The sequence below is a fragment of the Marmota flaviventris genome, chromosome 4 (genome assembly GCF_047511675.1).
Source record: "Marmota flaviventris isolate mMarFla1 chromosome 4, mMarFla1.hap1, whole genome shotgun sequence".
Lineage (NCBI taxonomy): Eukaryota > Metazoa > Chordata > Mammalia > Rodentia > Sciuridae > Marmota > Marmota flaviventris.
The window spans coordinates 31,010,781-31,036,542 of record NC_092501.1 but is presented as its reverse complement, the minus strand read 5'-3'; the positions used below and the strand labels follow the sequence as shown (position 1 = coordinate 31,036,542).

Here is a 25,762-nt window from a genome sequence, read left to right as displayed (position 1 = left end):
GGATTTTTCTTTTTCTAGTTGGGCTCTTCCAACATAGTGCATGAAATAGCTATTCATTTAATCAGTGTCTGTCCTTTGACTGTTTAATAATGTTAGTTCTATGTAGAAATCAGGGAATACCCTCTCATCATATTTACTAGAAAAACAAAATCTTGGTTATGTGCGTCCCCTGGAGCAGCCTCCAGTGCCTGGAATTGTCAATGGGAATTGCTTAGGGTTCTGCAAAGGGGAAGCTAATACACATTGAGAGTCATTTCCCAAAGGCGGCCCCAGGAGAAAAGAATTTTGTAGATTCTGCTTGGCAATCAGCCTTTGGAGCAAGACTTTTGTTGGTCTCAATGTGTGATAAATGGGTCAGGTGAAAAACCTGGTTCTCTTTAACTTATAATTGCACCTGACTTCAGTTCTCTGAGACTTGAGTATTCCCATGCTACATTTGTCTCAAAAAGTCAGTTTCTGAAATATGACAGCACATATATAACATTACACAGTGTGATTAGTTTCTTGCCACACCAAAAAGAAAACCCAACTAAATTGTTTTCATGGATGTTACCAAGTTATCATAGTACCTGCATCTTCCTTCTTGATACCTGCATGCTCTTGAAATCATTGCTAATTATAACTTTTGGTTCACATACAATAAGCACAGGAGTTTTATGATTACCAAATGAGTTGCACTTTGTTTATCAGTCATGATGGCACTCTCTGTATGAGAGCCAATTGAAGTATTGCTTTCTAGATCAAACTCCCCATACTCCCCATATACTTTTTCTCCTTTTATTTTAAAAAGCCACCTTTTTATAAAAAGATGGCTTTTTAAAATAAAAGGAGAAAAAGTATAAGTTGTAGTACCAAGAAAGTACTCCCATAAGCTAAGTGGTCCCATAGGTTTGGCATGGTATTGGACAGTGTATAGGTACGTTAGTATGAGAGTCATTTCTTTTGGGTCCCCCCAACACATTTTTTGCAAGTTTCCTATTAAAGTGAGCTTTTTCATCACTGTAATTGAAAGATCTGCAAAGAACAAGGTAGAGGAGGAAAAGTCTATTTGAGGCTCATGGTTTCAGAGGTCTCAGTCCATGGATGGCAGATTTCATTGCTGTGGGCAGAAGGTGAGGCAGAACATCATGGAAGGGTGTGGTGGAGGAAAGTAGGTTAAGAGATAGCAATAAGGAAGCAGGGACACATTATAAACTCCAAAAGCCACTCCCCACTTGCCTACAATTACCACCCAGTTAATCCATATCAATGGACTAATCCATTGATTAGGTTACACCTCACAATCCAACCATTCCACCTCCAAACAATTCTTGCATTGTCTCACATACGAGCTTCTTGGGGACACCTCATATCTAAACCATAACATGCCCCATTTAGAGATAACAGGGAAGATTGAGAACTTTGTGAACAGGATGTTCAAGTCAAATGACCTCCATACCACCTCCCTCTCTCATTCCTGGGGTGAGAAACAAGGACCAACAGATTTGCTTGATGTCCTTTCTGAGTGTCAGTGGTGGGTAAACTTGCAAGGAAGTAGGCCCAAATTTGTCATAAGAAAGAACTGCCATGCAGAGTTTGCAGATAGGAAATGGGCTGCCTCTGGAGGTGTCAGTGCCCCTGTTATTAGAGAGATGCAGCAGAGTCTGGATGGTCCTCTCTTGGGGACCTTGATTAGAAGAGCAGTGCCTCGTACTGAATGAAGCATAATTAGATGTCACTCAGGCCCACTGAGTCTCCCCTGCAATCTTCCTCCCAGTCCTTGGAGATAAGCCTCCATGTCTCCCTGCCTTCCTCCTCTGGGAAAAGCCCAGTCATTAGCTCTTCAGACATTGAGCTTTCATTTGTTTATGCACCAAAGAAGCAACAATCCAAACGCCCCCAGTGCTTTTCACCTTGTCACAAACACAAATCTACCCTCTTCCAGTTCTCAACTTTCACTTTTTAAGTTGATTCATTGTCTTCCATCCTAAATCTTCCCATCCCGAATCCTCATGCATTACCTTTCTTATGGATCAAGAAGCCCGGATCTTCATTAGGACCTCAGACTGGAATGGTCTGGATTCCCAAGGGATAAAATATCTCCTTCTAGTAAGGACATTATAAGTCTCTCAATCAGACACCAAGGAGTCATTGCCACCTGGACAATCCACAACCAGACGAATTGTATGGCTTATTCTGTCTCCATGGAAACAGAGTGATGCCTGTGGCCATGAAGCTCCATCTGGGGGCAGAATCTCCTCCACAGAGGTAGTTTTTTTTTGTATGCACCTCACTCTCTCCACTGACCTGTCAAATGACCTCTCAGGATTCCTCTATTATGAAGACCTCGTCAGCTGTGTGACCAGGGCAGAAGCAGAGGCAGTCAGTGTGCTGGTTAAAGAGGCCGTCTGGGCATTTCTTCCGGATGCCTTCGTCACCATGACAGGAGGATTCCGGAGGTAACTCACGCTCTGCTTTGCTTCTCCTGCTCTAGTACCCTCAATAGCTCCCTATCACATACAGGCTTCTGAAACAGCACAGAATACATTTTGTGGTCTGCTTCTGGCTTCCCTCTGCAGCTTGTGTCCCACCCTCACAGTTCATTGCAGCATCCCCAAAGGGCTTAAAATTCCCTGCACATACAGAGCTGTTTCTTGCCTCTGAGACGTCACTCAGTTGGAATTTTCTTCCCCAACTGCCATTCCTCAAATTGTCACATGGCTGACTTCAGCCTCAATTTAGATGCCACCTCCTCCAGAAGGTCTTCCTTCACTCCCTCCTCCCCCAGGCTAGGTTGGGGACCTCTCTTCAGTGCTCCCTAGACACCCTCCAACCACTTGTTGCACACATTTTTGGTAATCCATCCCAATGTCTATCCTCCACTAAGCTATTAGAGCTTAGCTCTCATGAGACCAGTGCATGATGCCCAGCATGAAGTAGGTGCTCAAGAAATCTTGTTTGGGTCACAAATAAAAGAGTGAATAGATTCTTCACAGAAGCGTGTGTAGGGGTTGACTATTAAGGCATCTGTTTCATAAAGGATTCATCCCTCCAACCTCTGATCTTTTTACCGGGTGACTATTGCCCATTCTGACAAGCCAGGTTTGAGACAAAGGAAATAGTGAGAAAAAACTGAACCTAAAAAAAAAATTCCCTTAATTTATGTCTTGATTCTAAGAGTGCTACCTTATAGTGTATGAACATCCTTCTTCTGTTTGCTTATTGTCGGGTCGTGTGTGTGTGTGTGTGTATGTGTGTGTGTGCTTGTGTGTGTGTGTATGTGTGTGTGTGCTTGTGTGTGTGTGTATGTGTGTGTGTGCTTGTGTGTATGTATCTGTCTGTCCGTCTATGTGTTTTGCAGATAAAAGTGAACAAGTAGAAGGAATAATCTTCTTTGTTACATTTTGCCCCCTGCCCAACCCCCCATCATCCTATATGTACTATCTATGGCTTTTTTTTTCCTGTGTCATAAATTTATTCTGCAAGGAATAGAGTTGTACAGTCAAGGATAATTTGCTTTTAAAAATGTCACAAGCATTTTATGTTACAAACCTTGGCCTTTGGGCATAGAAACAAATAGAGTTTTTTAACAACTGAGAGCTAAAAATCTAATTATTTCCATTTTATACCATTTTTTTAAAATTAGGGGTAAGAATATTGGACACGATGTAGATTTTTTAATTACCAGCGCAGAAGCAACAGAGGAAGAAGAACAACAACTGTTGCATAAAGTGACAAACTTATGGGAAAAGAAGGTAAGGAGAGATGCTAAAACTAGATGTGTATCCACTCGAGCATCATATTAACATGCTGAATTTTATAAATTATTTACCTCATAATTGTGTGATGACCATCTAATCAATTCTCAATTATTAGTAAGACATTGTCCCACACCACATGACCCACAATGAGATTTACCTGCTGTGTGCCCTAGAGACCCTGTTATGAACATGTACCTCGTGTATTTACACTCACCCTGTCACCGGAGGGGCCTCTGCAGCCACACATTTGTGCCTGACAGGCAGAGGCAATAGTTCACCCAAACCAAATGCAGGCGGTGCACTGAACCACCTGGGAAAGCCAGGGAAAATCCAGGAGAGCCACGAGTTAGGGCTGCAGCAGGACCACTCAGACCAGGATCACATGGTGTAAGGGACGTCGCTGTGCCTGAATTCCTAGCTCTTCTGTTCCCGCCTGGACCTGGAGGAAATGAATGAAGGCAAGCTGGCCCAGCAGAGGTCATGGCTCAGAGCCCTCACCCGCTGACAAAACCAGGCCTGTGACAGGCTGGCCCATGCCCCATGGAGGAACCCAAGCTGAGCTAACCCTGTGGCCACTGCAGGCCCTGACTCCTGTCCCATTCTAGTGAGAGCCCCATGTCACAGACAGACCAGAGGGCCCCACCCTGCAAAGCAAGTGCCAAGGAGGCTGTTTGCTGGTGTTGTTCTGGTGCGGCTTCATCCTTTCTCAGTGGATCGTATTTGTGAGGTGGATCGTATATGCCAGCGAGAGGAGATCTCAGATAAGGGAAAATGAGAGCTAGAAACACACAGACCCAGAGCCATGGACACTGGAAGTGAAGACCCAACTGTGGAACCAGAGCCACATTTGCTTGTGAGTCTCTCCTTGTGTCCCTCTCAGGACAGTGGACACAGTCTAACAAGGGTCCTTGAGAGTGGACACAATAGGCCCCACAGGGGACATCAGGACAAGGAAGAGCTACCTACTCTGGCTGCTACTCTGCATGGGTGGTAAAGAGGAAAGGTTCCCCCCGACAGATGAAGGAGCACAGCGCTGGACCCTGCAGGCTGAGGCCTGGTGGAGTGGGCTGCCTGCCTGCCCACCTGCATCCTTGCAAAGGGGGACCCATTGACCTGTGCTTGTGGACACCCCTCCTCATGCTGAGACTGGGATGGGAGAGGAGGGGGCAGTGGGAGCCCTCTTTCCCTTGGTCCTTCCTGGGTTTCAAGACTATCATACTGCCGTCCCCAAGCAGCCATGGGTGTTTTAAATGCAAGACCTGAGCCCAGGGGACCCTGCCAGTTCCTCACTGTTCCACCTGGGGTGGCCCCCTAATCTTCCACGTTCCACTTCCCTCAGTCTCTAAAGCAGGGATGACAAGCCTCTCTCCTCGCTAATGGGGGACTGAGAGAACTGCAGTGCTAAACAAATGTGGCGGTTATCATGATCCTTCATGAGCTGTTGCTTATTGAACTCTGCCTGAGAGCCTGACTCTGGGGCGGATGAGGGGACGCAGCTCCCTCCCCGTCACTCACTGACTCACTGACAGCTTGACAGCAGGGAGAAGGGGCGGGGCAGTTCTGACCACACCCCCGCAGCTCCAGGCCTGCCCCCCAGTTCTCCATATTTAACTTCCACCTCTGTCTCTTCTAAACCCAAACTACACTTTCAGGATGATAAAGACCACAGCCTCGCAGGCGCACATGCAGGTACTCAGGCACAGTGAAGGCGGCGCACACTCCAGGTGTTCAGCAGGAACAGCCCAGGGACATCAGCTGAGCCACCTCCGATGATTCTAAATATTGCCCTGGCAGAAAATTCCGTGGTGGGAGGTGAGATGGGAGAAGGCAAAGAGCTTGACAGCCTCGACCTTTGGGGAGGGATCGCCTTTGCCAAAGACTTCATTTGCCTGAATTCTAACACTGCCCATGTGTAGTTCACCCCAAGGAAAGGACACTGGCCAACTCTGGTTAAGGTTCACATCTGGCGAGCAGGACCTTGGGTACAGGGCCTCTAACTGTTCCCTGCCACCACATCTCCAGCTTGTGGCACTGCTGGGTGATCCAGATCGATAGGAAGTAAAAGAGCGTAAATTCGCTTTCCATAACCTCAGCTTCTGTATCCCAGGATCCAACCAACCCTGGAGGGAAATATTAACAGAAAAACTGCATCGGTGCTGAGCACATGCAGAATTTTTTCATGTCGTGAGACAACTCTTCACCTAACATTCATATAGTGGATCTTGTAAGTGATTTAGAACTGATTTACAGAGCATGGGAGGATGGGCTAGGTGATATGCAAATTTTACACCCCTCTATAGCAGGGACTCATCTGTGGACTTTGATATCAGCAGGGGTCTTGGAAACAATCTGGAGGACACTGTTTTCGCTTGGAGAAGCTGATTTGACTTTGAATAGGGGGCGCTGATTCTGCTGAGGAGCTGGAGAAGATTGAAAGCAAAGGGTGGGAAGGGACCTCAGGCTCTGCTAAGCATGTCCCACCTTCTCTGCTCTCCTTACCCTGAGATCTGGCTGCTCTGTCCCCTGGGGACAGGGAGGAAGGAGCAGGGAAATGCCTCTTTCCTAGTCAGGACTCTCTGTTTCCAGTGGGAAAAGAAGGTCATGATGGTGTGGAAATCGGGTGGCCCGTGGGTATTGATGGGGAAGCCAGAGTCCAACCCTTAAAAGGAATTTTCATAGGAGAGAAGAAATGGGAGATGAGGCAGGGAACTACAGGACACAGAGACAGACAACCAAAATCCCAGAAGAAAGAAGAAAACTGAAGTCCACAGCAGGGGTTGCATATATGCTGACAACTACACCCTGCTGAAGATAGAACCGGACATGCAGAGGGGCGTCTCATTCAAGGGAGGACTTGCAAAACTCAAGACAAAGTCACCAAGGATGGCTGCCCGTCTGTTACCAGTCACGTGTCACCACCTTGGCAAGAGCAGCAGCACAATTCACTCCTAGGAAGCCAGTGTTGCAGGTGTTTTTTGAAAGGAAGGTAGATGTTATTACAAATCTGGCTTCAACGGGAAGCTTGCTAATGTTTTAATAACTTGCTCTTCAAATTTACATATTCAAATGTACATGAAAGTCAGCTATAATGTACCTGTTTTAGTAAGTTTCATTGAAAAGCGTTTTAATGAGCTGGGGTTGGAGGTCCCCTAAGGCAGCATGCATCCCCCACCCAGAGGTTCCTTCCAACAGCAGAGCCCTCCTAATCCTCGCAGGGCCTTTGTTCTTGCTACACTGCCCTCTCCCAAGATGGCAAAGGAACAACTCTCCTCTCAATGGAAACAGTGGCTCTTGGAGATCTGCAAAAGGAATAGAAAGCATGTCCAAAAATAATGAAAATTGCCTCTCTCTTCCCCTCCTCTGTCCTGTGCTGTGAAGAACTCCCAGGGAGCACACGGCAACTTGCCTCGCCGTGTCCCAGAATCACTTGGTAGCTTTCTGAGGAGGCAACTTCAGATGAGCTATCTACTCTGCCCCACTTGCTCAGAGGCAGGCAAGAGACAAAGCAGCCTCAGTGCTGCTGAAAATAGCAAGTCACCCTGCCCCAAAGGGGAGCTGAGCTTCCAGCCACAGACCTTGATCCACTTCAACCTAATCATCGTATAGCATGGGGACACGATCTCAAAGCCACCCCACTTGGCAGCAGCGTGACTTTTTTTTAATGGTTGGTTTGTCTTTCAAGGAGAGAGGGGAGTCTCAGCAATGGCTGTAGAGTCAGAAGGAGGGAGGCAAATTCTTTTTTTTTTTTTTTTTTTTTTTGGTTCAAAACTTGGATGAGGGAGGCAAATTCTCTCAAGGTTTTGCTGTTAAGTGGCTTTGGAACTCAGCTCCTCTGGTGGCTAAATTCTTTTTCTACAGGGGGGGGGGATAAGACACTCAGCTCACTCAGCTGCCTCTCCTACTGTGCCAGGTGGACTCTGGATGTGAGGACAAAAATACCCCTGCCTCCGTTCAGCTCTGCAAAGGTTTGGTCAACAGCCTGCTATAAGATCGCAGACTCCCCTGGCGACCTTCCTGATGTCTTGTCATTTATTTCAGGGATTACTTTTATACTGTGACCTTGTGGAGTCGACATTTGAAAAGCTCAAGACGCCTAGCAGGAAGGTGGATGCTCTAGATCATTTTCAAAAATGCTTTCTGATTCTAAAATTGCACCATCAGAGAGTGGACAGCGACAAGGCCAGCCAGCAGGGAGGGAAGAACTGGAAGGCCATCCGTGTGGACTTGGTCATGTGCCCCTATGAGCGCCGTGCCTTCGCCCTGCTGGGATGGACCGGCTCCCGGGTAAGTGCTACATGGACCCACAGGATGATGTTGGCCTTCCAGAACATGTAGGCCAGCTCTGCTGGGGCCCAGAGGAGAGATGACAGCAGGAGGATGGGATGCCAGTGTTGTACTGAGCCCAGAAACCTCTAGATCAGGCATTGTACCCACACACGGTCATGCCAGACAGGTTCACTTAGAACAGTGATTCCTGATGTATGATCCCCAGAGCAGCAGCTGCAGCCTCACCTGGGAACAGGTTAGACTTGTAAACCTTCCACCCCACATAGACTTATTAACTTGGGGATTCTGAGAGCTCAGGCATGAGACCAAGGAAGCAGCCCTGCTCCAAAGTGGAGACTAGCAGGTGGTGAAGAGCGTGGGTTGGACTCACCCTGCTCCGCCTCCTACCAGCTGGGTGATCTTGCACTCAGTCTTCCCATAGAGGAAATGAGGTCCCTGACCTTGGCTACCTCCCTAGGTTCCAGAGATTTGGAGATGATGCTCTCAAAGCCCAGCAGCACCAGGTGTGTGGTTAGTACTGGATAAACAGCAGCTCCTGGCTCCCATCATTTTATGCTCACAGGAGAAGGAACCATGGGCTGAGTCGCTGTGACATGTGCTCTTCACACTCTTGCACCTGTTTCCCAAAGTACCCATTTGTTGCCTGGAATGAAATGGAGGGTTTTATACTAATTAACTGCACAATGTAAATGAATTGTCTTTGAGTTAGAATTAAGTTCCAGTGTCTTTGCTTTGGGCTGGAATTATCTCAGCACAGGATCTTAGCCCTGGGATTTCTTATCCTAATCAAAAAATGTCAACCAGCAATGAAATGCATCTTTCATTCACCAAAAAAAAAGGAAAAACGAATGAAAGATACACCATAAATGTAATTTGTCTGGAAGACATAAATCTTTGGGAATACAGAGTCTGTTGAGAAAGGGTACAGAACTAAAAGGAAATCTTTGCAAGGTCACACAAGGTCATGCCAGTTGGGATTCACAGGCTGAAACGGCTGCCCTTTGCTTAGTTTGTTTTTAAGATAAAATGTTTTCAACACATTCTGGTCTCTTTTCTCAAGAGTTCTCAGAAATTATGGCTATTGGTTTTACAAGACACTGGCAGAACACCAAACTCACCCAGATTTTAGCAGGGTGACTACACAAGTTATTAAACCTCTCAAAACCCTAGTTGCCCATCTGTCCTTGGTAACAGTGATGCCCACCTCATAGCCCTGCTGCCGCCTGTTAAATGAGATGCTGCATGAGTTTAAATGTGCCAAGGGCTCAGCATATTTAAAGCTGAGCTAATTTTTGATTATCTTTATAATCTGTATATCACTTAAGTGACACACTTATGGTGTGTTTCGCTGACCTCTACTGGCTCTCATCTGGCACTCTGTCCCCAGGGGATAAGTGTTGATAAGCAACTAGGATTGGTCTAGTCTAAAATTCCTGGTCCAGTCTAATGTCACCTCGGCCCAGGGATAGTAACTACCAGAAAGCTTCCTTGTGATCTTTGGGCCCAGCGATTTCCTGAACAGGGTCCATCTGCAGGAACACACGAAGCTGAGGTTTTCTGAAGCCACCCAGGTATGGTATGCTCTCTAGATGGTGCACGAAGTTCATTAGTTAAAAATCAAGAGAAACGTCTGTTTTCCCTGAATCACATTTCTTCCAAGCAGGTCTGCTGAGCTGGTCAGCCTGGCTTTATTTCCTGGTGTTGTAGTCAGGTTTCTTGTTGCTATGAGCAAAAGACCTGACAAGAACAACGTAGAGGAGGAAAAGTTTATTTGGGGCTCAGAGTTTCAGAGGTCTCAGTCCACAGATAGCTGACCCCACAGCTGTGGGCCTGAGGGGAGGCAGAACATCCTGGTGAAAGGGGATGATGGAGGAAAGCCACCCAGGATGTGGCCACCAGGAAGCAGAGAGAGGGTTCCACTCACCAGGGAGGAAAGATAAGCACCAAAGACACGCCCCCCCCCCCAGTGACCCGCCCCATCTAGCCATATCCCAGCTTGCCTCCAGTTACCACCCAGTAATCCATCCCAGTGGATTAGCTAATGCACTGATGAGGTTAAGGCTCTCTAAACTTTCTTACATGATCTCACACATGAGCTTTTAGTGGACACCTCAGATCTAAACCACAACAGCTGGAATTTCTTCAAAAGTATGGATCATGTATGTTTATGTCACATGTTGGGAGGAGGCACACAAATGATGATGGCCAGGTACCTACTTAAAAAAGCATCTCTTCTTTAAGATACCTTACTTCCAATTGCCCTAAAATTGTCATAATAAACACGAATATCTACAAAAGGCACACATAACTGTGCTGTCTAAAGTTTCACAGTGCACAACTTCTACACGCATATGCAACAGCTAAGAAACAGCCCAAATTCTGAAGTCTGTTGGAGTGATGATACAGTCAGACTGTGCCACGACTGCTTCTACCAATGTGTACCTTTTGTTATCTGAAACATAACATCCTTGCCCTGCCTGTTTCCCAGCACTTTATTTATTTATTTATTTATTTTTGGTACTGGGGATTGAACTCAGGGGCATTCGGCCACTGAGCCACATCCCAGGCTCTATTTTGTATTTTATTTAGAGACAGGGTCTCACTGAGTTGCTTAGCACCTCGATTTTGCTGAGGCTGGCTTTGAACTCCCGATCCTCCTGCCTTAGCCTCCGGAGCTGCTGGGATTACAGGCATGCACCATCAGGCCCAGCTAACATTTATTTTTAACGTATCCCATAATTAACTTATTTCCTCTGCTACTATAAATTATCTGTGGCCCCTGCTAGATTCTACCAGGGCAGACTTTCTTTCTTTTGTTCACTGTTCATATTCCAAGCACCCAGAACACAGCTGAAACTCAGCAAATATTTGTTAATAATTTCATTAATCTCCAAATGGCAGACACAGCGTAATTTCTAATGGAGTATGGAAACTGCTCCTCAGGCTTTCACAGAGGAGCCCAGGAATACATCTCTCACCCAACACCCAAACAGCAGGGCGGGGGATCCGGGACAGCCCCTCATCAACTCCACTTGCCCCGGCCTCACCTCCACCTCCAGTCTCTCCAGCCGGCACCAGTCCACAGGTGTGAGCCACACAACCCAGCTAAGGCTGGGGGAGGAAGGACAGTGGCCAGGGCTGGGAGGTGGGAAGGCGGTGAGCCAAGCAGCTCTCCTGAACCTTCACAGACCTGTCTGCGTCTCCCCAATTCTTCCGCAAGTCTGGCCCCATCTCCAGCCAGGACTTCTGCTGAACTGTCTTCTCAGCCAGGACAGCAGGCTTCCTGATAGGAACTCACCTGTTGCCACTAGAGGGCGCAGTTACCCTAGACGTTCTAAGGACAAAATTTCTAGACCTTTGCTTCTCTCAGGAAAACCAGCTTCACAACCGCTAGTCATTAATCCCGTTTCCAAAGCTCTCTTGTCCTTTTAGGCTTTGGGTTTTGCGGGTTTTGCTCCCTGAAGCCTCAGAGCCCAACTCCTGATTATAAGAGAAGCCATTCTGGAACAGGTGACTTCACAGAATCTTAGTAGGAGGAAATGGTAAAGGCAGAGGGGAATTTATCATGCCTATCCACTATCCTTTGACCAACCAAGATTCAGAGAGGCTGGGTGACTTGCCAAGAGATACACAGCCAGGTAGGGACAAGAATCCTGGAATATGATCCCTGACTCCTTGTTCTCTTTTACAATAATAAGATTCAAATTTTAAAGTAAAATTATTTATCTTAAACCTGGTCCAGTATTTACTTCTACACATGAGGCATTATTTGCCTAGGGAATGGGGGTCCTGGGCAAAATACATCTAGTTTCTGTTCTCACCAAGCTTACAGTCCAATGTACTCATGGGAGCACAGAGCTCCGCCATCAGTTTCTCCCTAGGAGAGAAAAATTACTCTGAGAACATTTAGTGGAGATAGATATTTCACTAGAGGGTCTCAGCCATCTCTAAACGGTGAATACTGAAGACATTTTGGACGTGACATTAATTTGTTCTCATTATCACTTTCCAGCAGTTTGAGAGAGACCTCCGTCGCTATGCCACACACGAGCGGAAGATGATCCTGGATAACCATGCTTTGTATGACAAAACCAAGGTAGTGCTTCCTTCCTGACATGGGAAACTTGGGTCCTCGTCCCTAAGACTGGCCCCCTGAGCACTTTACCTGGACTGATTTTAGTGTCCAGGAATCATTCATTTGCTATGAGTGTCCCACTCCCAGCTGATCACAGAAGAGAGCAGCTGGAAACACCCCCCACAGCTGACAGCCCCCACCTGGCCCAGAGTGCAACTCAGGGTCTTTGGGCTCAAAAAAAAAAAAGCTAAAGTAGCCCCTAGAGCCAGGGGAGCAGTGAACATATTGGGTTTGCTATGTCCTTGGTGTTTGTAGTGAGTGGCTTCAAAGAAAACCAGGGATCCCTACAAATCACAAACACACCTGATTACCCTGCACATGTAGAAGCAGTAGCATTCTGAGTGGATAAAGGAGAGAGACAGAGCTGCCCAGAGAGGGAGATGGGCAGTTGGCTAGGCTCATCAGGTATGTGACTCGTGAGCCATGCACACTAGCCTTGCTGTGGTCATGATCCAATTCATGCCTCAGGATTACATTACTACATGGATTATGAAACATCCAAGATTCAACTGTTATAACCATAAGCACCATGGTCTGCTCTTATAGCAGTCAAGCACACTGCTATAAGTGTGCTTATAAAATAACTAGAAGCAGTGGTCCTTGCCCTCTAGGAGTTGATAGTCCAAATGAGATGTATTTAGTTAGGGATGCCTCAGTTTTAAATATGAACAGGCAAAGGAAAGGGAACTAGGTTGCTTATTGCAGTGTCTAGGGGTAACATTGGCTTCAGGTGCAGCCGTATCCAGGTGCTCAGGCAGGCTTCCTGCAATGTTATATTCATTCGCCGGCCAGCTTTTTCCATGAGTCCCATTCTCCAACAGAGCAGAATCTCTTTCTTAATAGTACTAGCAAGAATCCTAGCTGATGCTGTTAACTCTGATCTGCCAGGCTTGTGCTGTGTGCTTCTCCCTGGAGGTGAGAGCAGCTCCATCTGACTTTCATGGATTGAGAGTAGAGAGAGGGGATTTCCCAAAGAAATTCAAAGTGCTGCTTACAGAGAAGGAGCTGTAGGTGCTAGCAGGAAACCCCCAGAAGCTGAGCATGTGGGTGGAGATAGATTAATATGATATAATTTAGAAAGACAAATTAATACATAATAAATAATTTAAGCAAACAGGTACCTTCTATGTGCCCAGAACTGTGCTATTTACAAGAAGATATGTGGAGGAAGAGAGCAGTGCTTGGTCTTAAAGAGATCATGGGGTGGGAGCCTGGTGTGGTTGGGAACAGGTGCAGAAATTAGAGAACTCAACACTTAGTAGGTAAGTGTCCTGTAAGTACTAGCAGCACATGATTCTGACTGCACATTAGAATTATCCAGAACTTTTAAATAGAGAGATGACAGGACCTCTCCTGAAGCTTCAATTTCATTGGACAGGATGTGGTTCAAACTTCAATTAAAAACAAACAAACAAACAAAAAAAACCCAGCTCCATCTGGTGGTTCTAATGAACAGCTGTTAAGAACTGCTAATGCCTTTTGCTTAAATGGAAAGATGTCACAACTTTATCTTAATTCACCAAGTATCATTGTTTTAGTCAGCTTTTTCACTACTCTGACTAAAAGATCCAGCAAGAACAATTTCAGGAGAGGAAAAGTTTATTTGGGGGCTCATAGTTTTGGAGGTCTCAGTCCACAGACATCAGGCTCTGCCAGGGTTCTGCCCCAACGAGGTCCAGGGGTCCAGGGGTTCCTGTGGTAAGTAGCGCAAAGGATGAGACAGGAGTCGTTCCATTGGAGCAATCTCCAGAGAGAGAGCTCTAATGCAGCTTTCTCTGGGTCATTTATTACAATTTTTCTCATCATTATGGATTCAGAATACGTCATTAATTATACAATTTCCAAATTTTGCCAAGATGTGACATTTCCTTAACAATCATTAGGGGTATAGAAAAATGTGACATCGATTTACATTTTTCCAGGATGTGACGTTTCCTTATTATGGGTACAAAATCATTAATAAAATCCGTCACTAATTTGCATTTTTCAGATTTTACCAAGATGTACTATTTTTCCCAAGATGTACTATTTTCTTATTAACAGATGCCAAACTACATAACGAGACTCTAAGTCTCTTAACCTGTTATGAACCTTTAAGTTTAAAGTACATCTGTACTTTATTTCCAATCTAAAATTCCCATCTAAAGAAGTCCCCTTAAATCTTATACTAAAGTCTATAAACTATTCTTAAAGCATCTTAAGAACCCATAGAAACTAAAAACTTAAGAATTCTAAACTTAAGAATCTAAATAATATTTCTAACATTATTCTAAAAATATGTCTTATAAAGCTACTTTAATTAATTTCTAAATTTATTCTCATAAAACTGGTTGGGCTGCTTTCTCAAAGAGTTTCTTTGTTTCTTAGACAAGGTGCACTATTTCTTATATCTTTGTAATCTCTCTCACTGAAACGCAAGTTCTGAACCTCAGTCCACTTACCACCAATATTAACTATGCTCATCATAGGTCCCTATGTGAGGTAAAAGAGGATTTATAGAAAAGGGAAGAATGTATCAGGATGTGGTTCAAACTTCAATTAAAAACAAACAAACAAACAACAACAACAAAAAAAAACCCAGCCTTAACTTTCCTAAGTGTATAACATAACTTTCCCTTAACAAACAAAACTACATATGGTGGGCTTTGTGCAATAAGAATAATTATTAGACTTTCTAAGAGGCCTGAAAAAATGGGTTTGGGTTCTTAGTTGATATAATCAATGTGGTACCTAAAATTCTCATGACCTTTTGGAGAATGATTGTTGTCCATTATCAGTTTTGTCCTCAATGTGCTGAGATAGTAGAACAGCCTTCTATTTTATCCTCGATATACTGAGAGGTAGTAGAATAGCCTTCAAGGCATGAGCTACCTGTTATGTTCTAGCCATCTGAAATTTAATTTGGTTTGGCATTAAGCATACTCATGCTTCCTGTCAGGAATATGAGCATGAAAATGAAAAGTCCCAATTGCATAAAAAAGGGTCTCATGGTTTCGGTTTCCCACCAGCAGGCTTTGCCAGCATTCAGCAAGGTCACTGTGATCTTGTCAAGACAGTGGGAGGGGGAGTGCCTTCACTAAGGCTCCATTCCTTGGGCCCAAGGTGAGGCAGGACATCATGGTGGAAGAGTGTGGCTGAAGGAAGCAGCTCACATGATGATTAGGAAGCAAAGAGAGAAAGAGGTCTCCACTTGCCAGATAGAAATTTATACCCCAAAGCCACAGCCCCAATTTCCAACCTCCTCCAGCCACACCCTACCACTTCAATTACCATTCAGTTAATCCTAATCAGGGGATTAATTCACTGATTAGGTTAAGACTCTCACAAGCCAATCATTTCTCCTCTGAACCTTCTTGAATTGTCTCACATGTGAGCTTTTGGGGGACACCTCACATCCAAACCAAAACAATCATATTCTTGGATGGAAAAATGTAAAATTTACAGAAACTAGTTACGATGACTTATATATTCAGAAGCAAAGTATTTTGTAATAATTCATTCTAATAAGAGTTTTACAAGTCACATTTTTACCGTGTCTGCACTGAGATGTTTAAGAAAAATAACTGAATGCACATTATTTCTTGTTATGTTTTCAGAGGATATTTCTCAAAGCAGAAAGTGAAGAAGAAATTTTTGCACATCTGGGATTGGATTACATTGAACCATGGGAAAGAAATGCCTAGGAAAAAGTTATCAACATTTTGTTCCGGTTCTTTTCAGGTTAAATAAATTATGCTTCATATCTGTAAAGGATTCCTTAAGAAAGTTTGGAATTCTTAGGACTTACTGACATACAGATTGCTACTAGAAATAAGCTGCTTTGGAGACATGATAAGGAAGCATGTGGTAATAGGTGTAACAGACCCTTTGTGCAACCACGGCTTAGAATTCACAATGCATTTTTCAAGAGAAATGGGTTTGTCACTGTGACCCACCAAGGAACCGCTCAAAACCCACTTTGCCCTCAGCGTAGCTGTGATACTGGTTATCTTCAATAAAAATAGGAGAAAACGGGATGATGGTGTCTTCTTCACTCAATTATCATAAAATGTTTCTAAACACAAGTGAAATAATGGAATAATAAAGAGCTTGTGGTTTCTCTTAAGGGGACAAATGGGCTTAATTAGAACATGCAGAGACTCCAAGGGGGACTCTGGGCTCCATCTGGAGCTTCAGGAGGAACTGGTGCTGACTGCTGACTGGCTCAGTGTAGTTCAAAGCCAGCAGCTCTCCCACCACCATGGAGCTGGGCTCTAAGTGTCCCAGCACAGGACCACGGCACAGGTAGATTCTCCCTGCTCTCCATCAGAAGGAATTGCAAACCCAAACCACCTAAGGAATAGTTCCCTCCTTTTTTCACGTTGGAGTCCTTCTCAGGAAGGTGATCTCCTTAGGTTCTTTATCTCAGGGCACCCAAGGGAAGGGAGGGAGCCTCTGGAACTTCCAGGTGCCAACTCTTTCTGACTGCTGTTCCCTTCAGGAGGGCACAGACTAGGTCCTGTGGTCTGAAGGACCTAAAAGGCATCTGTCCCAGGTTTGGGGTCCTCAGCCCGCAGAAAAGCTGGAGGCAAACTCTGACGACCATTAACCCATATTCAAGAAAGGAAAGCCAGAGGGACACATTGAAGAAGCCACAGAGAGGGAAGAAAAGGGAAACGAGGTGGTCCTGAGGATGGGGGGAGGCCCCCAGCAGAATCAGCTTCCGTGGAGATTCACCTTCTTGGGAATTCACGTTCCTGTGGTCACGTATTGCATGACACATCAGGGCTCCACGGCTCACCACACCCCGCTCTGTGTGGGTGTGGGTGTGTGTTTCCCCATTATGGTTTAACCAACATTACCCAGGTTCCTTCCTAGGTAATGTTACTCCCCTAACCTAGCCCCACAGCATTAGCAGAATTCCCTGGGCCAGGGTCAGGGAGTGGCTGGAGGATGGACCTTAAATACATGGGAGGCAAGAACAACCCATGCCCCTGGGGAAGTGAGGGAATGATTGCATCAGTCCTGTTAATGTGGGGAGATCCAGACCCCAAGCCTGAAGTCGTGGAGCACCTCGGACCACATGAGCTAATGTGTGCAGAAGGACACTCGAATCAAAGCTCCTCTAGACATCCCAGCAGGCTTAAAGGGGGCCTGGGACAATGATCTCATGGAACCAAGGGTTGACAAAGGAGCACAGCTGGACACGCTGAGAATCACACCTTGGATGAGACAGCTAGGACCAGCCACTCCCGCAGACCATCAGGGGCCCTGGGGACTCCCTCAGCTTTGTCCCTCACTCCCTGAAACTCCTATTTCTATTTTCTGAGACAGAGAAATAGAGCCAGTTTAATCTAGGCCTGATGGGTCATGGGTTGACCAGTGGCCATAGCCCGTAGGCAGGCTGCCCGTGGGTCAGCTGTGCACTCTGTGTCCAGTCAGACACTGTTGGGGTGTGGCTTGCCTACATGGGTGCGAGCCTGGGTGTGTGCAGGTGACTGCACCCGGGAGCTCTTCTTTGGAGGGCTTTGGCCAGGCAGCTTCTCCATGCAAGGCTGGCTGTGGTCGTGGTGAAACTGAAACGGGGGTACCAAGGTCAATAGGTGCACAATTCTGGGAGGCTGGGAGGTGTGGCCTGGGACAGAGATGCCCTGCTTGGCCCCCTCAGAATCTACCCACAGGAACCCTCACCATCTTGGTTACCAGAGAAACTATATCCTCAAAGCCCACTGAGGAGTCAGCAAGCAGGGTCAGTCACAGACCAGGGCCGTCAGGGATAAATATTTAGAATTCAGCTTTCTTCTTCAATAAATCAACATCCTCTCAGAGGAGAGGCCAGGAAAATGAACAGAAAAATGACGATGATAGAGAAAAATAGGGTTGGTTAGTGCAGAAGTAAGGGAGCTGTCACCTGGAGGAGAGGAGCAATTGCCTGGATAGGACGATACAGGATAGAAACTCTAGGGTGTCCGAGGTTGTCCCTCCAGGCTGGGGAGGCTGGGGATGACTTCACAGAGGACAGATCCCAGCCGGTTTTAAAGAATGGGAGGATTTGAATCTTCCGTAGCAGTCCAAGCAAGTGCAGAGGCGAGGAAGGACCCCCGTGTTCTACAGTCATGAGGCAGCTGAGCCAGAACTTTCCTGTTTGGAACGGACTTTTGGAAAGGATCTTCCCAAGACTTCTCTCATACATGTGAAACTTGAAAGAGGGAAAGGAGTTTTGTGATGGATAACAAAGGTCAAAGACTGGCAGCCCCTCTGCTAAAACAGCCCACAGATGTGTTGTGTTAGGTCTTTGCTGTGTTTTAGGGATTTTTAAAAATAGTGACCAGTATTTAAAACTAGATAAAAATGCACATCCCCCCGCCCCCAGAGCTGGGGCTGTAGCTCCGTGGTAGAGCGCGTGCCTAGCATGTGAAGGGCACTGGGTTTGATCCTAAGCACCACGTGTAAATAAATAAAGATTAAAAAAATACAACAACGTTATAAAAAATGCACATTAAAAAAAAATAGGATGTCTGGCTACTTTTGGAAAACTAGGCCGCACAGGCCTGTCTGTCTGCAGCAGGCATGTGGGCTCTGGATAAGCTGTGACACCGGGCCACCTTCCCACTGCTTCCCTGTTGACAGCGTCTGATCACAATCCATGAGATAGTCTCCTGGCCCTTTTGCTGCTCCTTTGTTTCCTAGGGACAATATTCAATATTATTTTAGATAGTATGTAGATGAATATCTTTATGCTGATATAATCAACAAATATTTATTGAGAGCAGCCATTTTTCTAAGTACAGGTGTAGAACAGTAAACAAAATTGTCAGAATTGTCTATTATTATAAACATGAAGCTTACATTCCATAAAGGCATTTATTTTAATCTGTTACAAAAGTCACAGTTTTCTGCTTATGGTGGTGATATAAAGCTTCCTTTTGTGAATATACTTGTCTAAAATAGAAAAGTTATCAGTGTAGGGGCAGGGAGGAAATATTTCCAGAGGCATGAGAATGTGGCGAGAATGGGGAGAGAAAAGAGGAAAGCAGGTGACTAACTCTTGGTGAGCATACAGGTGGCCTGCCTATCTTCACTAACCAACTCTGCAGCTCTGATTCTCTGAAGGTCCCCACCAGTCAACAGCCCCATGCACGATTTTCCTCATCAGAGAACCTCAAAAATTCTAATGCTACTTTCTTATTTGAGAAGCTCTGTTGGGGATTCCACAAATGCCATCTGCTGAAATTGCATATGATTTTTTGCTCTAGGTTAGAATTTTTTTTAAAGGATTTATTGTTCACTTTTTTAAAATATATTTTTTTAGTTGTAGATGGACACAATATCTTTATTTTATTTTTCTGTGGTGCTGAGGATCAAACCCAGGGCCTTGCACATGCTAGGCGAGTGCTCTACCTCTGAGCCACAACCCCAGCCCCTAGGTTAGGAATTTTATCAATTAGGTTGGTGACTGGTAATCAGAACTCAGCCATCCCTGGTGCCTCCTACTATATGAACAGAGTGCCCTCTAGTGGCTATTAAAAGAACCTTAGGAGGCAAATACAGATCTTGGTGGATCAAGTAAACCAAGAATGCAGAGCAGGACCTTAAAGACCTTCTGTGCCAACCCCCTCATTCTACAGATGACACATCCCTAGACAGGGAGGGACCTTCTCAATGTCACACAGCAAGTTAATGACAGATATTTTTCCCATTTAACAGAGTCTGTATACAGGCTGGTCCTCCCCAATTACCAGCTCTGTGACTTTGGACAATATTATTAAAACAATGCACATTTTTTAACTTGTCCCTGAGACAAGTTACCTAATCTCTGAGACTTGGCTTCTTCCTCTATAAAATACTGGTTCCTTTGTTTGCACCTTTCGGAGGATTAAATGAGGTAATGCTCTAAAATGTTTAAAGAATAATTTAGGGATCCTTTGGATTGGGGATGGTAAAAGAACAAGCTGATAATACCTCTGTGGAAAGGACAGTTGAGTACCCTGCCAGTATTTTACTTGCAGGCTTCCTCTGTAGAAGGTCCCAAGCCCCTGGAGCCAGAAAAGGAGGTGATGGAGATTGAGGCAGTCAGCGTTTTGGGTCTTGGACTCCAGCCTTCCTGGATTTGGCCAGCATGAGGGACAGGAGACAAAGGCCCAGTCAAATGTCTCCAGAGCTTCTGTGGAGGCTAAGTGCAGATTTATAGGACTTTAGGGTACTCACTGACCTTGATCTCTTAGGGACAAGGTGAAAGCCATAGTTCGAATCGCTTTTGCCTATTTCAAATGAATTTTTTCAACCAAATTCACTCTAAGCATTTCAAATTCCTCCCGCCCACAGGTACATCCCTGTAGCAGCCCGGAAACTCTCCCAGTTACCAGTTAAACTCATTATTCTTAATGATTCATTTTGTGCAAACTTAAACCATCTCTCAAAACAAATTGCTTTACAGTCTTCAGGACCAATCAAATTCACTTCCTAGAGCCATCGGTAAAATTGGCAAAGTAACATCAATGCCATGTACTTCCTGGGGTTGGCGTAAAAATAAAACAAAATAATAGATAAAAGAATGCTTTTAAAACTAAAAAGTGCTATAAATTTAAAAGAGATTAGTATTTGTCATATTATTCTGCCATAGCTCCAGCCCCTGGGGACTGCTTCTCAGAAAGGTAAGCCCATGACTGTAAAAGTAACAAATCAGTCATTTCAGACAGGCTGGCATTTATATCCAAGAGCAAGAATATAGTGTTCTGTCAAGAAATTTCTGAAGTACTAAGTGAGGGAGACCTAGTGACCCTCACAGTGGTGACCTTGGACTTGACTAGCACCGTAGCCTGCAATGCATTTGTGTTCTGCATTTCCATGGTGTGTAAGGGACAGTATTTTCACAAGAAACAAATCCAAAACATGTGTTAAGTGCTTTAGCCTCTCTGGTGAGGGGCAGGAGGCAGAGAGAGGTGTGATTACAGTCACACATTGGGCATTTGCTCTCATGCAAATCTCATAGAGTGTACTTAGCCAACTGAGATGGCTATGAGTCACCAGGCGATGCAATTTTATGAGACCGCTGTCATGTACTTGGTCTATTGTTGGCCAGAATGTCAATATGACATTCACTAATGACTGCAATAAGAACAGGAGTCTTTATATTTACCCATGGAGTTGCTGACTTTCTTGTGTAGATGCTGGTGTCTGATACCCTTATCCTTTTACTTGAAGGACTTCCTTTAATATTCTGGTAGTGCTGGTCTGCTTGTAGTGAATTTTTTTTTGAACCTTTGTATATCTGATAAAGGTTTTGCCTTTTTTTAAAAGATGGTTTTGCTTCAATTCCCAGTACGGAAAAAAAAATTTAAAAAAAAACTAGATCGGCAGTGTTTTTCCTTTGTACTTTAAAAAATGTTGTCCCACTGTGGGGCTTGTGTTGTTTCCAGTGATAAATCGGGTATAATCCTTATCTTTGTTTCTCTGATATAATTTGATGTCTGCATCCACTGGCTGCTTTTACATTCTTATCACAAGTTCTGAACAATTTGATTTTGAAGAAGCTTGGTACAGTTTTTTTTTTTCACATTTCTTGTGCTTGGGATTCTAAACTTCATTGATCTGAGAGTCTACAATTCTCATTGTTAAAAGTTTCACTTATTATTTCTTCCAATATTTTTTTTCCTGTCTGCTTCCTTTCACTTTAGGGACTTGCGTCACATGTTTATTAAGCCAACTGATGTTATCTCATGGATTATTGAGATCATTGACTTGCTATTCTTCTTTTTTCAGCCCTTTTTAATCTATATTTTATTGGCATAGTTTTTATTGATGTATCTTTAAGTTTACTGATCTTTTCTTCTGCAATGTATAAATTTCTTTTAGTCTCATTCAGTATATTTTTCATCTCAGACATTATAGGTTTTTTTGTTTTGTTTTGTTTTTGGTGGTGCTGGGGGTTGAACCCAGGGACTTGTGCATGCTAGGCAAGCGCTCTACCAACTGAGCCATATCCCCAGCCCCTCAGACATTCTAGTCTTAATCCTTAAATGTATGAGTTGGATTTTTAAAAACATCTCCCATGTCTCTATTTAACATGCTCAATCTTTCCTCTAGCTTATTGAATATTTGGAATGCAGTTATAAATATTTTAGTGTCTTTGTCTACCAATTGAATCATCTATGTCAATTCCTCTTTTTAAAAAAAACTTTTTAGTTATCAGTGGATCTCTTACTTTATGTGTTTATTTATTTATATGCTCTGCTGAGGATCGAGCCCAGGGCCTCACACATGCCAGGCAAGCATTCTACCGTGAGCCACAACTTCGGTCCAGTCAATTGCTGAATACCTAATAATTTTATACCTGATTCTAAAAGTTGTGAGTTGTACCTGTTGTTAGCTGGATATTTTGTATTTCTGTAAGTTTTCTTGAGGTTTGTTCTTGGATGTGATTAAGTTACTTGGAAACAGTTTGATGTGTCCTCTTCTTGCTTTTAAGCGTTTTCAGGCAGGACTAGAGCAGCCCTACCCTAGTTTAATATAGGGTTAATGTTCTTTCCTGGCACTGAGACAATACTCTTCTCAGAATTCTACCTGCTTCCTGATTTTTTTCTACTCTTGCCATTTGGGAACAGGCACTGTTCCTGGTCCTGTGTGAGCTTGGGAGTCTTGTTCTCCATAATTCTTTTGCGTGGTTATTTTTCCAGCCTTGGGTAGTTTGCTCATGTGCATGTTCAGGTCAATACACAAGGAGGACCCTCTTTAGACCTCTGAGTTCTGTCTTTATGCAACTCCTTCCTCTCCTGTACTCTGCCTTGCAAATTATATTTACCTCGGCCTCCGTGAATTTCCAGCTCTAACTCATCAGTACACATATAAAGGTCATTTGGTAGGAAGACCATGGCATCCAATGAGCACAGAGAAAGCCCGTGCTGCTGGAGGATCCCAGGTGTCTGAGGAGGAGAGAGGAAGACCATATTGCTGGGGGCAGGGGCACGGTTCGTGGCATCTGAGGGCAGACAGGAGACCCCCATGGCTGAAACAGAAGGACTAGGCTTTCCATGTTCTCAAGACAAAGACTCAAATTTGTACTTTGGCTTTCATCAGTGGATAATTGATGGTGATCCAGAAGGATCTAATTGATCAGCAAGTCAGCAATCAATTATTCAATATGATTTGTTCCCACTCACAGTCAAATCTTTCCACTGGGATAAGGATATAGTTCAGTGGAAGAGTGCTGGCCTAGCAGGCACAAGGCCCTGGGTTCAATCTCTACCACCACACACACACACACACCACACACACACACACACACACACACACACATTTCAACTTATTTTTAGCCCTGCCAGTGTAACTCTATGAACATTGATTCTCTGACATTACATATCAGTTTTTAAGCCTAACAAGTCACAACCAATCAGTCCTTCAAAGGTTCCTATCAATTTTTGAATTATTTCTACATCCTATTGGACCGATTCAGCCCTCTTACAAAATATTCCCCAGTCTCACCTGCCAATTTTGGTTTTCATACATTGCTTAACTTACTGGAGTTCAGGTGACCTGGAAGGTGAGAGGTGGCTTCCTAGCTTTACGTGGAGACACAGCACTCCTGAATGTGCTCTGACATAACCAAACTTTTGCTCCCTTTGGAGGCTGGAAAGGTCATACTTATCTCTTCTTCTCTAAATTCAGGTATTGAAAAAGGAAAAAGAGAGAGCCAGATTATTCTTTATTTAAGCCCAAGAAAAAAGACTGTCTGTCTTATGTCTTTGGCCGTGAGGCCAAGCCCCTCCAGGAGAACTTTCTTGACATCATTGCCCTGAGTGGATGGGAGATACACATTCACTAGGGTGGAGAGACATTTCCAAGAAGACCCAGTTGTCTTCAGCTTTTTCATTTGGTCTCCAATGTTGTCTTGGGACCTAGCATTTCACTGATGTAGGAAAGAAGCCAGTGCACGTGAGTCAACTCAATTCAACAATAAAAATTCTCACCAAAATGGTAAGAGTGCAAAGATTGTATGACTTGGCACTCTTCCAGAAATTAGTCATTATGATATATTTTGTCTTTAATTAGCATTATGATGTTGCAAGAATAAATTCCACAAAGAAAACTAGGAAATAATTTTTACTTCTTGCCAAAATTATTGGTGAAATAAGTGTCTCTGTCCACCTGCAAGTCAGGAGCTGAGGAGGGCCATAGAATTCAGAGGATTGTGCTGCCGGGGTGGGGAGCCCAGGGAGACAGAAAGGGGTAGGGAAGGCCTTAATTCTGCATTGTTTGTGAAAAACAATTAAAATGTCTGAGCTGGGTGGATGTAATCTTAGAGACAAATCAATCCAAATTTTGGTGCTACATGAGAAAAAGGTCCCAAACACATTGTATGAGCTGACTAAGACCACTCAGCTTAACAACACCCCGGGGTTGGAGAATCACAGCTTCAAACTTCCAGTCTCAGCAGTCTCATTACAATACTGGGTCTTCCCTCCATGACAGACTGAGGAACTGCCATCAGTCACCCTGGCTGATACAATGCCTGTACAGGAATGTCTCTGGGATAATCTTAGTTTTTTTATGTTATACTTTCATATAGAAAAAGGAAAGCCACACATATTTTGTAGGTTCATAAAAATGACTTTACTTTCCATTTCATTCCAAAATAAGTTTTTGTGCATACAGCAGAAATAAATGACAGAAACACTGAACCTTATACTGTTTTTAATAGAAACAATTTGAAGTGAGGATTCTAAGCAATGGATTGTAAGTAGAATTAAAATAAATGATCCAAAATGCAAGCCATACCTTACTTAATAGGCTGCAAGGCTTTTTGACATGGATATTTCAATGCATTGCAGGATCAGAGGATGAAAACTGCCATCTCCATCTTATGAGTACAGGACAGAGGCTCTGGGAGATCAGCAGTGTGTGCTAGGGCTGAGTCACGAGTATCAAAGTCACAGCTGACTCCTCCGTAAATCCAAGGTCTTTCCCAACATGTAAGAGAAGTAAAAGTACCAGTATCCCTGGCACATCTGCTTACAAATGGCCAAATCTTCCTGTCAAGGGAACTGAACCCTAGGGACAGGGCAAAGTGGCTTTAAAAAGCAGGGGTTGGCATGTGCCATCAGTTGATAGGCTTTAATAGAACCCATTCTGTTATTCAGGAAAGGAGAACACATTTCTGACCCATCAGAGGCCCTGGGTAAAGAAAGAAATGTTTTCTAGGATACCCAGGTGACTCATGGAGCGGTCAGATGTTCCCTGGGATGCTCTGGACCGGGGTTTCCCAGAAGGATGTCTGACCTGCTCAAAGGCAATGGCCCTGAATGGGGGAGCCAGGCTGCCTAAAAACCTCCTCCAGGAAGAGAAGGTCAAAGCCTGGCCCAAGCTGGCTGACACTGTCCTGGATTTTCCTTGGAGGGCAGGTGTGTGGTACTTGGCCCATCCCTTGGTGCTCATCCCCTGGGTCCTCTTGATCTCTCTTCCTGCAAGTTTTTTTAAATCATGATACTCCAAGAACATGAGCCTTTTCTCCACTCTGATGGAATGGATAAGCTGTCATTCCTAATAATCTTTCAGGGCCACTCCTTCCTCCCCTGCCCCTTCTTTGCCCTCCATACAAGTGCGTGCACACATACACAAAGCCTGT

General features: G+C 44.4%; 1 protein-coding gene across 2 annotated transcripts in view; it reads left to right on the top strand.

Moving 5' to 3' along the window:
- Dntt (DNA nucleotidylexotransferase) overlaps positions 1-16,175 on the top strand; it is a 37,153-nt gene extending 20,978 nt beyond the window's left edge. Inside the window, exons 7-11 of one of the 2 annotated variants that reach the window (XM_027930217.2) lie at positions 2,306-2,438; positions 3,626-3,734; positions 7,779-8,024; positions 12,043-12,123; positions 15,759-16,175. In XM_027930217.2, coding sequence (XP_027786018.2) covers positions 2,306-2,438; positions 3,626-3,734; positions 7,779-8,024; positions 12,043-12,123; positions 15,759-15,845 — 656 coding nt within the window. In that variant the 3' untranslated portion in view covers positions 15,846-16,175. Of the gene's footprint in view, positions 1-2,305; positions 2,439-3,625; positions 3,735-7,778; positions 8,025-12,039; positions 12,124-15,758 lie in introns of both variants that reach the window. The other variant, XM_027930216.2, reaches the window with a different exon arrangement.
- The last annotated feature ends 9,587 nt before the right edge of the window (positions 16,176-25,762 follow it).